Source organism: Lontra canadensis, unplaced genomic scaffold, assembly GCF_010015895.1.
Source record: "Lontra canadensis isolate GAN:19392208 unplaced genomic scaffold, GSC_riverotter_1.0 scaffold17, whole genome shotgun sequence".
Taxonomy (NCBI): Eukaryota; Metazoa; Chordata; class Mammalia; order Carnivora; family Mustelidae; genus Lontra; species Lontra canadensis.
In genome coordinates this window covers 4,488,697-4,509,340 of record NW_022631011.1, presented here as the reverse complement: position 1 = coordinate 4,509,340, position 20,644 = coordinate 4,488,697, and the positions used below count along the sequence as shown (strand labels likewise).

Genomic DNA, 20,644 nt, shown 5'->3' with positions numbered 1-20,644 from the left:
ATGGTAATTAAAATGGCAAAAAGTATCGAAATGGAATTTTAAAAGCATAGCAGAGAACAAAACAGTTACACACAAAGGAAATCCTATAGGCTATTAGCTGATTTTTTTTAGCAGAAATTTTGCAGGCCAATAGAGAGTGGCATGACATATTCAAATGCTGGGGGGAAAAAACAGCAACCAAGAATATTTTATCCAACAAGGTTATCATTCATAATAGAAGCAGAAATAATTTCTCAGACAAACAAGAACTAAAGGACTTCATGACCACTAAACCAGTTCTGCAAGAAATGTTAAAGGGGACTCTTTCAGTGGAAAGACCATAGTAGGAGTAAGAAAAGTAGAAAGCACAAAAGCAGTAAAATTAAGTTTATTTATGGGGTGCATGGGTGGCTTAGCTGCTTGAGCGTCTGACTTGATTTCAGCTCAGGTCATGATCTCAGAATCATGGGATTGGACCCCATGTCTGCTTGAGATTCTCTTCCTCTCTCTCCCTCAGTCCCTCCCACTCCACTCTTTTTCTCAAATAAATAAATTTTAAAAATTAGTCAAAGGATTCACAAATAAAAATAAGTATGACACCATATACCTAAAACATTGGTGAAAGAGGAGTAAAGAATGGGTTCAATCTTAAGTGACCATCAGCTTAAAATAGACTGCTATATGTGCACAATTCATATATAAACCTAATGGTAAACACAAATTAAAACTGGAACAGATATGCAAGAAATAAAGAGGAAAGAAGCCAAGTATATCACTAAAGAAAGCCAGCAAATTGTGACAGAAGAGAGCAAGAGAAGAAACTAGCAGAGAACTACAAAATCAACCATTAAACAAGTAATAAAATGGAAATAGCTATAAACTTATCAATAATCACTTTGAATATAAATGGACAAAATGTACCAAAGATATAGGGTGACAGATGGATAATAGGCTGCTTACAAGAGATTCATTTCAGACCTAAAGACACATGCAAATTTAAAGTTAAGGTTTGGAAAAAATATTTGTCATTAAATGGAAGTGAAAAGAAAGTCAGTCTAATAATACTTATAATAGACAAAATGGACTTTAAAGACTGTAACAAGGGACAAAGAAAGATACTATATAATCATAAAGGGAACAACATACAAGAACATATAACAATTATAAATACTTATACACCCAACATGGGAACACCCAAATACATAAAGCAGCCAATAACAAACATAATCAATAGCAATACATTATTAGTAGAGATTTTAACACTCCATTTACATCAATGGATAGATCATCTAAACAGAAAATCAACAAGTAAACAATGGTTTTGAATGACACTTTGGACAAGATACATCTAACAGACATTATTCAGCATATCGCATCCTAAAGCAATAGCATAAACATTTTTTTTAAAGTGCAATGGAATTTTCCAGATCACATGAGGTCACAAAACAAGTCTCAACAAATTGAAAAAAAAAAAAAAACCTCATACCATACATCTTTTCCAACCACAACACTATGAAACTAATAATCAACCACAATAAAAATACTGGAAAGTGCACATATACCTGCTATTAAAAATGAATGGATCAACCAGGAAATTAGAGGAAATGAAAAAGTTGCATGGAGATAAATGAAAACAAAAACACATTGGTCTAAAATCTTTTGCATGCAGCAAAAGCTGTTTTAATAAGGAAGTTTTAGAATTACAGACCTACCTCAAGAAAAAAGAAAAACCTCAAACAACCCAACTTTATTCCTAAAGGAACTTAAGAAAAAAAAGGACAAACAAACCCCAAACCAGTAGAAGGAAGGAAATAATAAAGACTAGAGCAGAAATAAATGAAATAGAAATAAACAAACAAACAAACAAACAAAAAACAAAAAACAAAAAAAAAAAAAAACCAATAGAACAGATCAATGAAGCCAGGATCTGGTTCTTTGAAAAGATCACCAAAATTGACAAAACTTTAATCAGACTCATCAAACAAACAAACAAAAACAAAAATGAAACAAACAAACAAACAACAACAACAAAAAACAGAGGACACAAATAATACCACAAATGAAAGAGGAGAAATAAATGACACACATAAATTTTGTATTTGTAAGTATTATAAAAGAATATGAGAAATTATATGCCAACAGTTTAGACAATCTAGGATAGATAAATGCCTAGAAATCTATAATCTACCAATACTGAAGCAGGAAGAAATAGAAAACTTGAACAGACCAGTTACCAGCAATGAAATTGAACCTATAATCAAACAACTCGCAACAAACAAAAATCCAGGACCAGATGGCTTCACAGATGAATTTTACCAAATATTAAAGAGTTCATACCTATTCTCCAACAATTCCAAAAAACAAAAGAGGAAGGAAAACTTCCAAGTTCATTCTATGAGGCCAGCATTACCCCAACACCAAAACCAAATAAAGGTATTCCAAAAAAGAGAACTACAGGCCAATATCTCTGATGAACATAGATACAAAATTCCTCAACAAAATATTAGCAAACCAAATCCAATAATACTTTTAAAAAATCAATCATCATGATCAAATGAGACTGATTCCGAGAATGCAAGGGTGGCGGTTAAATATATATAAATCAATCGATGTGATACATCAATAAAGGTAAAAAACTATATGATCATTTCAATAGATGCACAAAAAACATTTGACAAAAGTACAACATCCATTCATGTTAAAAACCCTCAACCAAGTAGATTTAGTGAAAACATAACTCGACATAATAAAGAAAACATGAAAAATCCATAGCAAACAGCCTACAATGGGGAAAACTGAGAGCTTTTCCCCTAAGGTCAGGAACAAGACAAAGATGACCACTCTTAACTACTTTCATTCAATATAGTACTGGAAGTCCTGGTCAATGCAATCAGACAAGAAAAATAAATAAAATGTAACCAATTAGGTAAGGAAGAAGTAAAACTTTCAACTATTTGCAGAAGACCTGATACCATATATAGAAAACCTAAAGACTCTGCCAAAAATCTATTTGAACGGATAAATGAATTCAGTAAGGTTAGAAGATACAAAGTCAATGTACAGAAATCTGTTGCATCTCTATACACTAATAATGCAGGAACTGAAAGAGAAAATAAGAAAATAATTCCATTCATAATTGTACCAAAAATAATAAAATACTTATAAATGAACTTAACCAAGGAGGTAAAAGACCTGTACTCCGAATGTTATAAACCATTGATAAAAGAAATTGAAGACAACACAAAAAAATGTAAACATACTACATGCTCATGAATTAGAGGAACAGCTGTTGTTAAAATGCCTATACTATCCAAAGTAATCTGCAGACTGAATGTAATTCCTGTCAAAGTACCAACAATTTTTTTCACAGAAGTAGAACAAACAATCCTAAAATACATATTGTACCACAAAATTCCCCAAATAGCCAAAACAATCTTGAAAAAACAAAACTGGAAGCATCAACAATCCCAGCTATCAAGATACACTACGAAGTTGTAATAATCAAAACCATATAGTACTGGCACAAAAATAGACACATAGATCAATGGAATAGAACAGAGAGCCCACAAATAAACCCATGATTATATGGTCGATTAATCTTTGACAAAGGAGGAAAGAATATGCAATGAGAAAAAGTCTCTTCAACAAATGGTGCTGGGACAGCCACATGCAAAAGAGTAAAACTGGACTACTTTCTCAAACTATATACAAAAAACCCCCTCAAAATTGATTAAAGACCTAAATCCAAGACCTGAAACTATAGAACTACAAGAGGACACAGGCAGTTATTTCTCTGATATCGCCCAATATTTTTCTAGATATGTCTCCTGAGGCAAGGGAAACAAAAGCAAAAATAAACAAGTTGGACTACATCGAAATAAAATACTTTTGCTCAGCAAAGGAAACAATAAAAAAAAAACCCTAAAGACAACCTACTGAATGGGAAAATATATTTGCAAATGACATATCTGGTAAAGGGTTAGTATTCGAAATATATAAAGAATATACAATTCAGCACAAAAAGCCCAAAATAATCCAATTTAAAAAAAGACATGAACACACATATCTCCAAAGAAGAGGCAGATGGTCAACAGACACATGAAAAGATGTTCACATCACTCATCATCAAATCAAAACCACAATGAGATATCACCTCACACCTGTCATAATGGCTAAAATCAAAAGCACAAGAAACAAATGTTGATGAGATGTGAAGAAAAAGGAACCCTCGTGCATTGTTGGTGGGAAGGCAAACTGGTACAGCCACTAGGGAAAACAGTATTGAGGTCCCTCAAAAAATTAATTATAGAACTACCTTATGATCCAGTAATTCCACTACCAGGTATTTACCCAAAGAATACAAAAACGCTAATTCAAAAAGATATAGGCAACTCTATGTTTATTGCAGCATTATTTACAATAGCTCAATTATGGAAGCAGCCCAAACGTCCACTGATAGAAGAATGGATAAAGAAGCTGTGGTATACATATACATACACACACACACACATGCACGTGCACACACACACAATGGAAAATCACTCAGCCATAAAAAGAATGAAATGAAATCTTGCCATTTGCAATGATATGTATGGAATGAGAAGGTATAATGCTAAGCAAAATAAGTTGGTCAGAGAAAGACCAATACCATATGATTTCACTCATTTGTGGATTTAAGAAACAAAATGAATGAATAAAGAAAAAAGGAGACAAACCAAAAAACAGACACTTAACTATAGAGAACTGATGGTCACCACAGGGGAGGTGGGTAGGGTAAACAGTAGCACTCTTCTCCTGAGGAGCACTGAGTAATGTATAGAACTGTTGAATCACTAGACTGTATAATTGAAACTAATAAAATACTATGCGTTAATATTCTACACTAGAACTAACATTCTATACTAGAATTAAAATAAAAAAAAAGCAATTTGGACCACAGCTTGACCAAAATTTACAATGCATTTTGGTGAATTTATAAAAAGAAAGTCTTTGTTATTTTGTTGATTAAAAAAGAAGCAATCTAGAAGATTCAACGTATATCCTTGTGCTTTTAAAGAAAATCATCTTGCATATGACACAGTCCAACAAAATTATAAGAAAAAGTGGAAAAATCTTCAGTCTTAGCATGTACCTCTTAGACTTCTTTCAGAATTTGATATAAAGAAAATAATTATGAAACATATATAATAGATTGACCAGTAATACCAGGCCCATCTTGTTAAAGAAGAAATTTCTAGGCATAACTCAAAATACAACTCACAAAGGAAATTTAAAATGAAAAAAAGAAGTGTATATTGGTACATTTGTGTGTGTGTGTGTGTGTGTGTAAAACATAAGAAAGAATTCCATCAGAATATTTAAGAACCTCCTACTAATTCATATACAAATAGTAGGTTTGTATATGATTCATATACAAACAGTAGGTAACAAGAAAAATGTGGGCAAAGAGTAAAAAGATAATTCATGGAAGGGTACAACAAAGGTATATGAAAAAGTGTCCAACTTAACTGGTGATGAGGAGAATGAAAATCAAAGCAAAGGAATGATAAATTTTCACACTAGACTGACAGAAATCTAAAATCCAATAATTAGGATATAGAAAGAGGGTTTTTTAACATTCTCGAGAGTGCATAAATTGGTGCAAAACTGGAAAACAATTTGTCAATACCCAATAAACTAAAAATTTGCATGCCTTCACCAACTTCACTTTCACTTCAAGCCGTTTCTACTATGGCTGTTTTTGCACATGTGTTTGAGAAGACATGCAAAGAAATGCTCATGGCAGCGTTGCTAGTAATGTGAAAAACCTGGTGGAAACATTTTACAATAGGTCAATGTAAATTTCAATATATTAATTGATCAAATTATTATGCACCATTAAAATGAATGAACTAGGTTTATATATGTCAACATATATATCAAAATAATAACCTTGTATGAAACAAGACTCAAAGTCCATGCATAGATACATAGATAGATAGGCAGACCTGTATACTTGTGTGTATGTGTGTGTATCCCATATGATGTATTTAAATATATTCAAATTTTACAGTACACAAAATTATAATACCTATTATTTCTAACTACACATGGTTTGTAAATGTACAGAAACATATATTTATGATTAGAGAGAAGATAAGATAAGGAGGCTTGCTCCAGAACTCACAACTAGGGATAAAGAATGACGAGGAAAAAAGGAACTTAACATTTATAAGCGATAGTTTTTCCTTTTATTAAATAAAAGTAACTGAGATAAACATATATACCCACACGTATGTATCTGCCTCTTCTAAGAGTATTTTCACTTTAAGCCTTGTCTCTCCCTTGGAATGAAAGTTTGTACTCCCCAATATTGAATAGCGAGTTTCAATACACAGGGAGAGTGTTATGTGGTTGAGAGTCGCCAGCCAGCCTGAATTCACATTACATATTCAGTAAACACTCTGCCCATTATTAGGACTCTATTTGCCATCAGTCAAGAATGAAGTAATCTGAGTTTCCTTTTATTCTCAAAACAAAAACCAATCCATTTTCCCTCATAATGTCTCACTTTTATAGAAACATATACTGAGTATACAGCAAAACAATAAAAAAATGCTAAAATCATATTACATTAATGTCATTATTGCATGAATTTCTTTATAAAAAATGTCTTCTTTGATTATGTCTTTATTCCTTGATCTTTTCTATTTAAAGCAAATTTTATGAGAAAAAGATAAATCTTAATTTAAATAATAGCATGATATGCTTAAGATATTCAACGATGCTTCTGACATTATTGGTTTCTTAGAGAAAAACCATCTTCTATTCAGCCTCTCCCCTGCTGCTTCTTGTGGTGATTTTAATTGCAGATTATTCTCATTTTTGTAGCATTAGTGACAGATTAGAAACAGATGACATACATCATTAATTGCTGTGTATAGAACACTGCATTTCAAAACCTGTCTTTTTTGCCCAAGATTTTGGCTGACATTAGTAAATGGCTTTGTTTCTTTTGCCTATCTTTGTTTGAAGTCTTTCTTCTGACTTTTTAGTTTAGTAAAAACTAGTTCCCTCTTCCATTTAGTGCACAATTTGCATAGGCATGTGTATACAAAATGGATACAGTGTGTAAAGTGCAATGACACTAACAAATACAGAGGTCAGAGCAGGAAGGGTACCCCAGTGTGCGATGTTCAGTGAACAATTGGTTTAGTGTACTGATGGTTTAAAATTCAAGCCATGGCAAGTTGGCATGACAGAGGTACACAAGGCTGTGTTTGGATGGGATCAGGCATTGGAGTTTACTCTGCAGACTAGCAGAATGATTGTGTACAAAGGACGGAATTGTAAGATACATGCATATTTGGAGGAAAAAAGCACAAGGCTCTACGCAGGGACCTATCAAGGGTGTTTGACACGGGCTGGGAAGAGTCCATCATAACCCCTCTCTCACCTATAGGTGACTGATCCTGCTTCCCTTCACTTCTACCATCTACTAACCTGGCTACTGCCTCCCAAGTCCCAAGAGAGGACCACATGGATATAGTCCAGGCTCCTACCAAGAATAATGGGCCCTCAGGGGCCAGGATCTGATACGCATAGCTCATAGAGCCTTTCAAAAATAAAACTTAATCCTACTCATTGGTATTTAATTTATGATCGATTTAGAACAGCTAGAGGTATGTACAAGGCAGACAAGCTGAACTGCCATGGCAAAGAATCCACTGGCCAGTAAAGAACATATTGTTAAAATTTGAGGGTAAGTTCCCCTTCTGGCAATAGCCTACCAGGTAATTTTGAACAACCTTCCCACTGAAATAAACTAGTAGACTTGGAGGGACAGATCATGACAAAGTTCCTAATTAGATTAAGTTGATATTTTTGCCTTGCTTTGTTTTGTTTTTAGTCTTTCTAGTTTCCTATCAGAAGTAAATGTGATAGGTCACAGTGACTAAAGTACGAAGAGTAATTAAAAAAAAAAAAAGAATTTAGGTGGATAAAAAAGTTATTTATCACATTTTTAGATAAATCTGCTCTGCATTTTCAAGGACATAAAAGATTTACATTTTTAGTGAGAGGGACTTTTAAAAGCAGAATTACTAGAATTTAAAAACACAATTAAAATGAAGAACTCAGTGGATGAGTTTAAATCAAATTAGGTATAAGAGAAATAGTAAACAAAAAGAGCATTCAGAAGAAAATCTCTAGAATGAAACACAGGGAGATGATTGATGGAAAATATATGAAAAAAAGTGTAACTCAAAGACAGTATAAGGTGAAAAGGACTAAAATAGGTCTAATTGAAACCTAGAAGGGAATACAAAATAAAAGTAATATTTGAAGAGCTACTGACTATGAATGTTACAAATCTGATTTAAAAAAAAAAAATAAGCCCTAATTCAAAAAGCACAGATTTTAATAAGTAACACTTGTACCCAGACAGAGAGCAAGTAAGCAAGAGAGACAAAACCACATAGCTACATCAGAGTAAACTTCTTGAAAATTAAAGACAAAAAAGAAAAATCTTAAAATCATCTGGGGTGGGGGATGTGGTACAGGAAGTGTGGTGCAGAGTACCTTCAATTAACAATTGGATGGGTATGTGATTTTCCAACACAAAGGTTGCCAGAAGAAATGGGATTCTATCTTCAAATTTTTGAAAGAAAATGCCTGCAAATCTGGACATGCATGAACTGCCACCCAAAATCTATATTCTTATCAAGTATATATGGGACATTTACCAAAAGTGATCATATGGCATGTTAAAAATCAACACTTTACAAATTTCAAAGGACTAAAATTGTACAGAGTATATGAAAAATAGTGGAAAATAAGAAGTTCCATGAATACCTCATAAGTCACCACATGCCCAGAAATTAAGGACTGTACTTGTGAAAAACCAATGAGTCAAAGCAGAAATCACAATCAAAATTAGAAAATATTTCGAACCTAATGATAAAATAGGACATAAAAATTGAAGGGATGGCTATACCAAACCCTTAGCAAAGGGACAGTCACAGCCTTCAACGCATAAATCAGAAACAAACAGATGAATGGATGAAAATCAATGAGCTAAGTATCCATCTCAAGCATTCACAAACGGAATAGTAAATACAACTCCAAAAAATTAGGAAGAAGAACTAATCAAAATAAAAGCCTGACAGTTATAAAATAGGAAAATTCCAAGATAATCTAATAAAAATAGTGAGATATATAAAGGATAATATATTAAGACCTGGGTTTATTCTAGAACTATACAGTATGTTTTATAATTAAAAATTAATAAAATTCACTGTTAATAAAATAAAGTCCAAACTTGGTGCTTTGAAAGGACTAACAACATTAATAAATGTGCCAATGCTGGTGAGTAAAAAGAGAAGCACACATTAACACTATCAGAAATTTAAAGGGGTCATCATTTCAGTTTCTACAGACATGAAAATAATCAGAAGAACCTATTATAACAATTTTACACCAATAAATTTGCAAATTTGATAAAGCAGGAAAGAATTAAAAGTAAAAAATCATTCAATGAAAAAAAAAAAAAACCCTCACTGGATGATCCGTATAGCAGAGAAGGCAAAGGATAGAACTAGTAAATTAAAGACAGATCAATAGAATGTACTTAATCTGAACAGAGAGAAAAAAGACCAAAAGAAAAAAATGGAATTCTCTGAAGAATTTCAGGAGAGAAGGGATAGCCCTTTCAATAAATTTTTCTGGAGCAATTAAATATCTATCATCAAAAAAACCACAAAAAAGCAGAAAAAAACCCCAAACACTTTATACAAAAAATAATTCAAGATCTGAGGCACCTGGGTGGCTCAGTTGCTTAAGTGGCTGCCTTCGGCTCAGGTCATTATCCCCAGGGCCTGAGACAGAGCCCCGTGTTGGGCTCCGAGCTCATCAGAGAGCCTGCTTCTCCCTCAGTCTGCTGCTCTGCCTACTTGTCCTCTCTGTCAAATACATATATAAAATTTTAAAATAATTCAAGATGGATTGTGCTCTTAATTGTAAAACATAAAACTTCAAGAAAAGAACACAGGTGGAAAATCTTTGGGACCTAGGACGAAGTGGTAGTCTTTGATTTGATATTAACGTCATGATTTAATTCAAGAAAAACAAAGAAATAGACTTCATCAAAATGAAAGTTTTTCCTGCAAAAGATCCTGTTAAAAGGATGAAAAGGCAAATTCAGGCTGGGAAAAATATTTTCAAATCACGTATCTGACAAAGGCCTTGGATCTCAAGTAAACAAAGAACTCTCAACACTTAATACTAATACTAATAAATAAATGGAATAATCTAATTATACAATAGTCAAAGGACATGCACAGACATTTCACTGAAGAGGCTCTACAGATGGCAAATAAACACATGAAAAGATGTCCAATATTACTAGTCATTGGAGAAATGCAAATTAAAGCCATAATGGGATATCACTATACATCTAACAGAATGTCAAACAAAAAATAGTGATAACATCTAATGCTGGCAAGGGTGAGAAAGTAATGTAAGTACAGGCACTGTGGACAATACATTGTATCTCCTTTCAAAACTAAAAATAGACCTATCTTAAGACTTGGCAATTTCACTCTTGGGCCTTTATCCCAAAGAATTATAGACTTGAGTTTATGCAGGAATTTGTATATAAATGTTTACAGCAGCCTTATTCATAATAAATGAAAACTGGAAACTACCCAAATGTCTTTAAAGGGTGAATAGATAAACTGTGGTCACACCCAAACTGACTGTTATTCAGTAATAAAAAGGAACACATTATTGATAAAAAAGACAAAACAAAACAAACAAAAACTTGGGTATGCTTCAGGATATAGTGCTGACTGAAAAAAAGCCAATCGCAAAAGGACGTGAAACGAATGTGTAATGTATGATTCCATGTATGTAACAATCATGAAATAAATTTTCGTGTAGAGATGGAGAATGGCCTGGTGGATGATGGTTACCAGGAGTTAGGGATTGGGGTAAGTAGGGGATGCATGTGGTTATAAGGAGTAAAATAAGGAGTCTTATGGTAATGGTACAACTGGCTATATTGATTCTAGAGGTGGTTATGCAAGTTATATCAATGACAGAACCGCACAGAATTATACACACATACCCACAATCGAGTATGTGTAACTGGTGAAGTTCAGTAGGCTCTATGGGTTAAACCAGTATCAATTTCTTGTTTTGATATTTTATAGTTATGTAATATAAAAATACTGGGGTTGCTAAGAGACGGGTGCACAGGGCTTCTCTACCCATTTGTTTGTAATCTCCTGTGCCTGTACAATTATTTTAAAATAAATTTAAAAGCAAGATGGTTATGTAATTTCCTTAACATATGGTTGAATGAACTTAAAGAGTTTCCAGTATGCAAACAGGAAATGTTCCTCTTTCAGAAAACAGGTTTCCTTCACTAACAGAAAGTTCACTTTAGAAAACTTGCTTTTGCTAAGACCTACGTTAGTATCTGTTTTTGCTATTGGAATGAAATCTGAAGATGATTTTCACTTTTATGGAATGCTATTTACTTCTTTGCTTTAGGTCCTTCTGGCTCACGAAAGGTTTCATAGCAACACTCTCCTTGCAGATAGCAAGGAAAACCTGTATTTGTAATTCAACTTATATCAATAACATTCTTTTGGATTTACAGGATTGTCTTGATCTCTATGATACCTATACATACACCTGCAGACATACAATGTTTGGTTTGGTTTGGTTTTGCTTTTTTGGATGAAGCCAGAAGTGTGAGAATTGAAAATTATCACAAATGCCAGAGCCTGGCTGACTAGCATACCTGGGGAAGGGCACAGAAAGCCGAAATCTCAGATAGGATAAGAATTTTAAAGCTTCACATACTTGGTGTTTCTTTTCGGGCAGCTCTTTTAAGTGATTGGTTTATAAGCGATCGAAGCAATTTTGTAATCTTGGATTTCATTTCAGAGCAACAATCTGATTCCCCATGCAGCCTTTCTTTCCTTTTTTCCTTAAAAAGAAACTTATTTCTAGACACTTCCACTGACTTGTCAATTTTACAAATGTGGCCAACGATCCATGAAAACCAAACAAGTCACTGTAACACCGTTTAAATAAGGAAGGAAGCAAACAGTTATGTCAGTTCAAACTGAATAGACATGACCTCTATTCCAGTGAAACATGAAACTGCCAAACGGAATGCCACTTAGTCGTAGGTGCCCAATATATGAAGCAGAATTTAGATTTTTTGGTGACACATTTGACTGGAGAATTGGATTTAATTCATGTTATTTTTATCACTGTTCTTTTGATATAAGCATTTTTATTTTAACATTTTTATTTTTATGAATATAGGTGTGTGTTTGTGTGTGTGTGTGTGTGTGTGAATGTGCATGTGTTTTTCTTTTAGGTTTCCAATATTTCATTTAAGACTTTGAAAATGTTTATAGGATCTAGATTCTCTCTTATGGAGGCTAAAGTATAAATGGCCTCATGTCTTTTCATCTATATTCCTTCTGGCCCAATGGTTCTCTAGCTTGCTGCAAAATCACCCTATTTGTTCAAATAGATCTTTGTGCCTACTTCCATTTTTTTCTGATTTATGAGGACCAAGAGCCTGAGAATATGTTTCCAATAACGTTTCTAGGTGATACAAATTCTTCTGTTTAGGGGAGTATAATTTGAGAACCACAGGTCTCATCCAGGATGAGTTTGTCCATCTATGGAAAAATCAGCTTTCCTGGAATGGCCAATAATCTTTTTTAAGTCTTTCTCATTTATTGCCAGTTTTTACTCAGCTAGACTTCATTCATGGTCTAATGGAAAAGAAGCACGGATTCTTCTAAAACTTTGTTCAAAATTCATTTACTTCAAGATTGCTGTTTCACATCTGAAAATTAGGAAAATAATTCCAAAATTGATTTTACAAAATCTGTGCACCAAAGCCTCTGTACTTTAGTTATCAGAAAACTTGCTGGGCTTTCCTCCAGTTTTAATTACTCTTCCTTTTGACACAATCCTTACATATTTCATTTACTAGTGTTTAACTTGTGAAACAACAGATTAGAAGATAGTAACCCAGAGAGTATTTACATAATTCAGGTAAGGGATGAAGATGGTAGTACATAGTATTTATTGAGTCCCTTGTTTGCCCCTAGTTTGTACTCAGCACTGTGCTAGGTAAACTAGTATCTCATCTAATCTCTTATCTCATCTACCCTACCTGAAAACCTATGAAAGTGGTATTGTCCCTGTCCTATAGAAGCAGACACTGAAACAGATTTTGGAGTACCTGATATTTGTTAGAGATCATCCCTTGTGAAGGAAGGAGTAGGAAGCTGGATTGGGTTGAGGGAGAAGCTGAATGACAATGGAAGCACAATAGTCTTTGCCAAACCAGCATGGGGATCTGGAGCAAGAATTGCTTGTCATGGTGTCCCACTGGGTTGCAATGGTTATATATTTATGTCCATACTTCCCTGGAAATGGGCAAGAATGGAAACAGGAAAAGCATGACTTCAGACAAGGAGCATTTGTGTAGCTGGGAATGGCCCTGAAGTGGTCTACTGACTATGCCTCCTATTTCTGGGCTGGGAGGATGCACTTCTTTGAAGGAGAATTTGGGTGTTCATTGAGTTTGTCACTGATTTGTCCAAGGATACAGTGATTGTCTCAGTGAAAATTCAAACTCAGGACTATTTGATTCTTCTGAGGATATATTTTGTCATTTTCTGAAAAATATTTGCTAAGTATATGCCTTAACCTTGTCTTGACGAGGCCACCCTGGACATTCACTGTTTTGTGTGACAATGCAATAATGACCTCAGGTACCACTGAACAATGTAGCAGTTTGTCCCTACATGTGAGGTCTCCAAGCCTCACTGTAATTTTGTCACCTGTCATCCTGTCAGGGTGCTGCGTGAGTACAGAATCCATGAATAGTCTATTGCTTTCACTCAAGCTGCCATCATTCTTCATCTTGATGACTCAATCTCCTGACTGGTCTTTTTGCTTCCATTCTCACCTCCCTCCAACAACTAATTGGAGAATGAAAATGCATTCATGCCGCAACTCTGCTCAAATATTTGAAGCTATTTCTCTTCCTATGTATGTATGTGTAAAAAAGTGCTTGTTACCCATTGAGTACTTACTAAATATTTGGTAAATAAATTGCATGAAAGAATGGTGTTAGCAAAAACAAAACAAAACAAAAATATGTAAGGATCAGAAAACTGATTTAGGTTCAAATTCTAGTTTCAAAACCTATTCAATGAAGATAATATACCTTAAACTCTAAGCTTTGTTATGCTTTGTTTTCTATCTTAATTGGACTTAATACATTGGCATTTTTAATGAAATGAAATAGCATATAAAGGAAATGTTATGGAAAGTATAAGTAGGTCTAGATAATTGTTAAATTTAAATGTGTATCCCTATAATATTGCATAAGTTATCACAACTCTTCTCCCATTAAAAAAGACACCCTCATCATTTGGAAAATGTGTTGATATGGATTACCCACCCTACTGATAAAAGATGAAGTACTACTCTTTTGTTTTTCACTTTTTAAAATTTGAGTGGTATTTGCAATTACTGCCTTACAGCATATCCAAGACCCTCTGGTACATATTTGTGCTTTGTGTTTGACAAAGTGTGTCTTCAAGGCAGACCTTATGAAATTATTCTGAGGGTACTTGATATATAAGTACGGGGCAGGCTACTCCTCCTTTACATTCCATGTCTCGTGCACATAGCCCCACAACTCATTTCCTCCTCTATCTACTCCTGCTGGCCCTTCCCACAAGAATTTTCACCATTCACCTGCTCCTTCCTACCTGGTTGTGATGCATTTTCATTCCACATCCTTCTTCCTCAAAAATGTTGCCCACATTGATCTTTCCTGGTTTTCAGCAACAATTGCACTTATTCATGGTGTCATATTGTTCAATATTTAGTTCTGTTGCTTAGTATTATGTTCTATATCACATGCCTAGATCCTTTCCAAGAAGAGAAAGTCCCTGAGAACAGAGACTGGATTTTGCTATTTCCTTTACTGTACCACAAAGCCGCCATCACCTTGCAAAGATAAGCAGATGCTTGGTAGAAATCTAAATAAGATGTCATTTTTCTTAACACCGCAATTTCTGATCTTTGAAACTTTTATAGGCCCCCCTCTCAGTAAAGGAATTGATCCATTTTCATTCAATAGATAGATCCCTGAAGAAGAAACAAGGAGTATTTCATGATCCCAGATCTGCACTCAAAGAGTTAGTCAGGCTGTGGAAAGCAGAGTTTCAAGGCTTCAAACTGAGTATTAAGCTGCAACGCTGAAAGTGTTGTCATAGTCTACCTTCAGGATAAAACAGTTTGTGGTTTGCAACTGATGTAAAACTTTCCTAAACTAGTTCCCAGATCCTTGGAACTCACTCCATTCATAGCACCATATGTACTCTACACAGCTGGTCAGGGTTTTGCAAAAACAAAAAAGCAGAAATTATTGCCTTCCACTCCTCAGTGTGACAGTAGAAGGCATAGTAGGGACAAAGACCATGCAAGCTCAGGGACCTTAATGTAGTCTGGGAATCTAAAAAGGGCTTTATAATAGTCTGGATGAACTTTGGACAAAATTGAGAAAATAGTGCCTTTCAGTAGTTTTGAGCATCATTTCCTTGTCTTTACTTTTCCTCACATTCTTCCTAAGTTCTGGTTATTACTGGCTTGTCCAACAGCTCGACACCTCCAAAGAGCTCCAAAGAGCTAGCATTCTGTTCCTTCCTGCTTCAAGACAATGCAATTGCTTATGTTCTATCCTTTGTGGAGCACACTAAGATCCTGAATCTGATATAAAAAGAATTCAAGAAAAACAACAGTGGTTTGGACGCCAAAAGTGAGATTTCAAATCAGAAGTGCCGGACATGTCCTCATAGCCCTAACTAGCTATGTGACCTTAAGCAAGTCACTGAATCTTTAAAGCCTCGATGACTCATAGGTAAGTAGGGTCATAAAGGAACCTAGCTGGTGGCCGTGGTGAAGATGAAATAAAATTATGTGTGCTTGTAGCTTGTACCCGGTATGCAGCCTTGCAATACTAAATGCATCATCAATATCAAAATGAATATTATTCTCAGAGAAAATACTCAACTTTAAACAGAGCCCTTCAATATTTTTGCTTAAAGATGTCACTAATCATGAAGGACATCAGGCACTAAAAGTCATTTCTTTTTCTTGGTATAAGGGGACTCAGGATTCACCAAAATAGATTCAGAAAGCAGCTACCCACTCTACCACACAAGCATGACAAGAAATAGCTCTCATCATCAATACTTTCCCCCCACCTTTTTAAAAAAATCAACATACAATGCATTATTTGTTTCAGGGGTACAGGTCTGTGATTCATCAGTCTTACACAGTTCACAGCACTCACCATAGCACATACCCCCCCCAAGGTCCATCACCCAGCCACACTATCCTTCCCATCCCCCTTCTCCCAGCAACCCTCATTTTGTTTCTTGAGATGAAGAGTCTCTTATGGTTTGTCTACTTCTTGATTTCATCTTGTTTCATTTTTCCCTTTCTTCCCTATGATCCTCTGTCTTGCTTCTCAAATTCCTCATATCACCATCAGCACTTTCCTTTCAGTCACTTTCCATGAGGAAGATGAAGAACCACCAAGTAAAAACCCTTTTCCTCCGCCTCCTAGCACTGAACATAAACACCAGCATGATTTCCTTCAGAAGCTTCCAGAGCTTAACATTTACTCTAGGACTCATCACACAACCTCTTGGAGCTGGAGATGATGCAGGTGTTAACATCTTCTTGTTTTACATGAAAACAAAAACAAAAACCAAAACCCTAAAATGGAGACCTAACCCTTGAAGACTAACATAAAAAAAAAAAAACACACACACACACAAAAAAACACGTGATCAGGGTTTTAGTCTTAAATTTGTCACTAACAACATTATTTTACTAAAATCAATTTCTCTCCAGTTATTTATTTCTCAAATATCCTCATCCATCCACCACTTGCTTAAAACTACACAGGGCAGTTATAGGATTAAATAAAGTGTGAACGGAAAGCATTTTGAAAAGGAACAACCACTCTACAATTATAGGAACAATTATTCCCATCACAAACACCACAGCCAGAAGCCAAATTTGCATATCAACACTTCATTATTGGAGATGTTGGTACATGAGCAATTTTAAAAAGATTGTAATTTGAGTTTTCATGGGTTTTGCACTTTCTGTGACTATCTTGTTTATTGCTTTTATCTGAAAGGAAAAGTCTGTCAAATTTGCTAAATTGCTCAGCTTACTCTCATTTTTTGTATTTGTTTTAGTGATGTATATGATGCTGGAGAGTCTCATCACTGCTAATCTGCAATTACCGAGGCTAAGACAGGGGTCGCATTGAAAACCTTTGAGCCTAGGGAAGGAGAAGCAGCACCAGGATAGCGAGGGAAAAGCAAATGCCAGCCAGTGCTGGAATCATGGGGAGCAATCATTCTGGAGACAACATGATACACTTTTGCCTGAAGAAGGTTCCCTCATGTTCTCAAATCCCTTAACTTACAAGAGCCACTTGTAGCTCTCGAATGGCCTTCAATTAAAGGTTTATGTTCTGGAGGAATTCTGAGAAGTGCAGTAAAGGTGGTCATGTAACTACTGATGGTATACTTCCATCTAAGGGGGCTCCCTCATGTAACTTCCCAGAAGTCCTTAAAAAAAAAAAAAAAGTAGACTATCCCCACTCTTCAGAGGAGTATCTGAAAGTTTCACCACTAGACCTATACTTCTCTTCCCGTTTTTGTCAAATATTGCAAAATAGATTCATATTTAACTGGTGAGATAAACTTGAATTCCTATCTCATAGCCAGGTAACCATTTCATACTAAACGTAGCTTTGGAGAAAGAGAAACAACCAAAGGAAGGGAGGAGAACAAGTACAGGGGACTCAAATATTATAGCTGCTAAAAAATAGTCAGCTGCCACTTTAACATGCCTAGATTTTCAAGTAAAATATAGAAAAAAATGCCATTACAAAAATGTCCTGCACTAAATATAGAAATATGTTTCAGTAGTAAGCATAGATTTATAAGCATTGACTCTATATGTTATTTTCACTTCAAGAAAATGTAAGATTCATTAGATAGAAAAATCCAAATATATGAAACACTTAAATAGGAGAAAACTGTTTTAGTGAAGATTCTTACCTTAGCAAAAGGATTTGTTAGCAGGCTACTTTAAGTCTAAAAATCATTAACTGGAAACATACACAACTATTAAAATCCAGCTCAAATTTAAAGTCAATGCAAATAAAGATAAAGCATCTAAAATTAGAACTCAACCATTCAATTTAGAGAATTTGATTTATAAAAATTTGATTTGCATGCAATATCTTAGTACTTTAACGTTGTACAAAGTAAGTCGTGGCAATAGAATTGTGAGATGATTCATCTGGTTCCTGAACTAGGTTTTGGTCATTTAATCTCTTTAGGAGTACTAAGGAGCACAAAAAGGACTAAGGACAAATATTATTACCCTGTAAAGATGAAGCCAACACAGCTTGCCCATCAGGCCCTGATAGTGTTTGATCACAGAAGAATATTATATAGTAAACTGCATGAAATCTGGTAATGGATCATAACCCATGGTTTCTGCATTATCAGAAATTAGCCATGCTTTCTGCATTTTAAATTTTGTTGTTTGGAAAAATGAACTGAGGACCACAATGATACAGCAGAGGCAGCTTGAAGCAGATTGATGGCATATGGAAGGCAATTCTTACTCAACCTGACAAGTGAGGCTTGTTCTGGTTCTGCAGGGTGGGAAGGGTCCTGTGAACTCTAACGGGTAGTGGTCTTTACATGGTAGCTGGATTCCAAGAACAAGCATTTTAAGTGGTAAATGCAGAATCTGCAGAATTCTTATGGCTCAAACTCTGAATGTATACAGCTTCATCTCTACTAAACTCTACTGCCTGAAACCAATCATAGGGCCATCCCAGACCCAAGGAGACGGGAGAAACAGATTATGCCTCCTGTTGGAGTGGTGAAGACACTGTAAAGTACCATGTGAGTTGGGATACATTGTGGCGGCTGACACGATCTACCATAATTTCAAAGACTTCTCAGAGAAATCACATGCATCATTTCTTTGTCATAATTCTCAATATGAACCTTGGAAAGCAGCCATGCTTTACCAAGTACTATGTACCCTTGGAGTTAAGAACAAACAAAATTTGGCACTTACCTGGCGGAACTGTTCTAGGTCAATTTTGTTACCCACCAGCACCAGGGGAATTTCATAGGTGTGGCGGACTTGAAAAATAAGCTCTTTAAACTTGGCAGCTTCCTGGAATGATTGGCGGTCAGTGACAGAGTAGCAGATGATGAATCCCTCCCCACCTCGCATGTACTGCTCCCGCATGGCTGTGAACTCTGCCTGCAGGATAAAAAGCAAAATTGTTATGTAATTTAAAACCGTGAAGCCAAGACGTCATTAAAATAAAAGGTCAAAAGTAGATAAATTATGAGACGAGGTAGGTGGGTAGAAATTTTGTAAAAGTTTATTTCTGGGTTTTGGATATAGAAAAATAGTATGAAGTCTACCTGTACCGTTATGAAATCTGAATGCTTTGAAGTATTCAGAGTGTTGATCTTTAATCATAGAAAATTTGATTCAAGAGATCTTGGGGGAGATATGTTAAGCAGCAGGTTAACTAACGAACTATTAGGGATTATATACATCCTTTTAATAGCTTTCTACTTAATGGTCTCGTTTTAGGAAAGGGAATCTAAATTTGTATACTTTAAACTTTAAAACCTAGAGGAACTAATTTTCTCCTCAAAAAGATGAAAAGAAACACGAGTTTAACCTTGATTATCCTGTGAACGGATGAAGTTATTAGCATAGATAATCCCCGACCCAGTTATGTGATTGGGTTTTCTTAGATCTGTCTCTCTGAGGGGCATAAACAGAGGGAGCTTGACAGCTGAGTCATGGGGCATTTTCCATGTTCTGTTCACTCTTACATCTTCTTCTCTCTTTGCAGAGGACAGGATCACCTTCTGAAGGTACCAGTGTCCCAACCTGCGAGGCACTGCTGTATCAGCTTTTCATGTGGCAATCCACCTGAACTACAATTTCTTGGCAACTCAATATTTAGAATTGGGTCTGAGTTGCAATCTGAAACATTCCTCTTAGTCAGAAGTGTCTGTCTTAATTCACTGTTACTCTTCTGATTCCGTTGTTAAAATCACAAGGGCTAGTTAGACACAAGCAAGGGAAATATAAAACTTAGACTCTGGCTGTGGAACAAGCCATGCTAAATGATAAAAGAACACAAGAACATAGTGTGATTTGGAAATAAAGTCATCAAAGAAAGATTCACATGAGTTTGAGCTGTATTTGAAGATTTCGAGATATGAATTCTTTTCCCAGCAAGCTATTTATAAGAATTACTAAAATGCCTTCTTCAGAGTAATTGTTGAAACAGATATTAAGTTGATTTAACATGGCTTGACTTTTGAAGGGTAGGAGCATTTATACAGATCCAGAAATTGTGGAAATCTGGGGTGCTTACAAGTGGAGAGAGAGTAGTAAAGTTAATAGGGTATGGAGTTAGTGGGTCAATCTTTTAAAACATTTCCAGTCAACACAGAATGGGTGCAAATAATATCACTGGGTTCAACCAGTC

The 20,644-nt window shown here is 35.1% G+C and overlaps 1 protein-coding gene across 1 annotated transcript in view; it reads right to left on the bottom strand.

Annotated features, from left to right (window-relative positions):
• The window catches only part of RIT2 (Ras like without CAAX 2), a 383,183-nt gene that overhangs the window by 176,067 nt on the left and 186,472 nt on the right, over positions 1-20,644 (bottom strand). Inside the window, exon 4 of the mRNA XM_032859514.1 lies at positions 19,198-19,389. Within this exon, the coding sequence (XP_032715405.1) occupies positions 19,198-19,389 (192 nt within the window). The remainder of the gene's footprint in view (positions 1-19,197; positions 19,390-20,644) is intronic.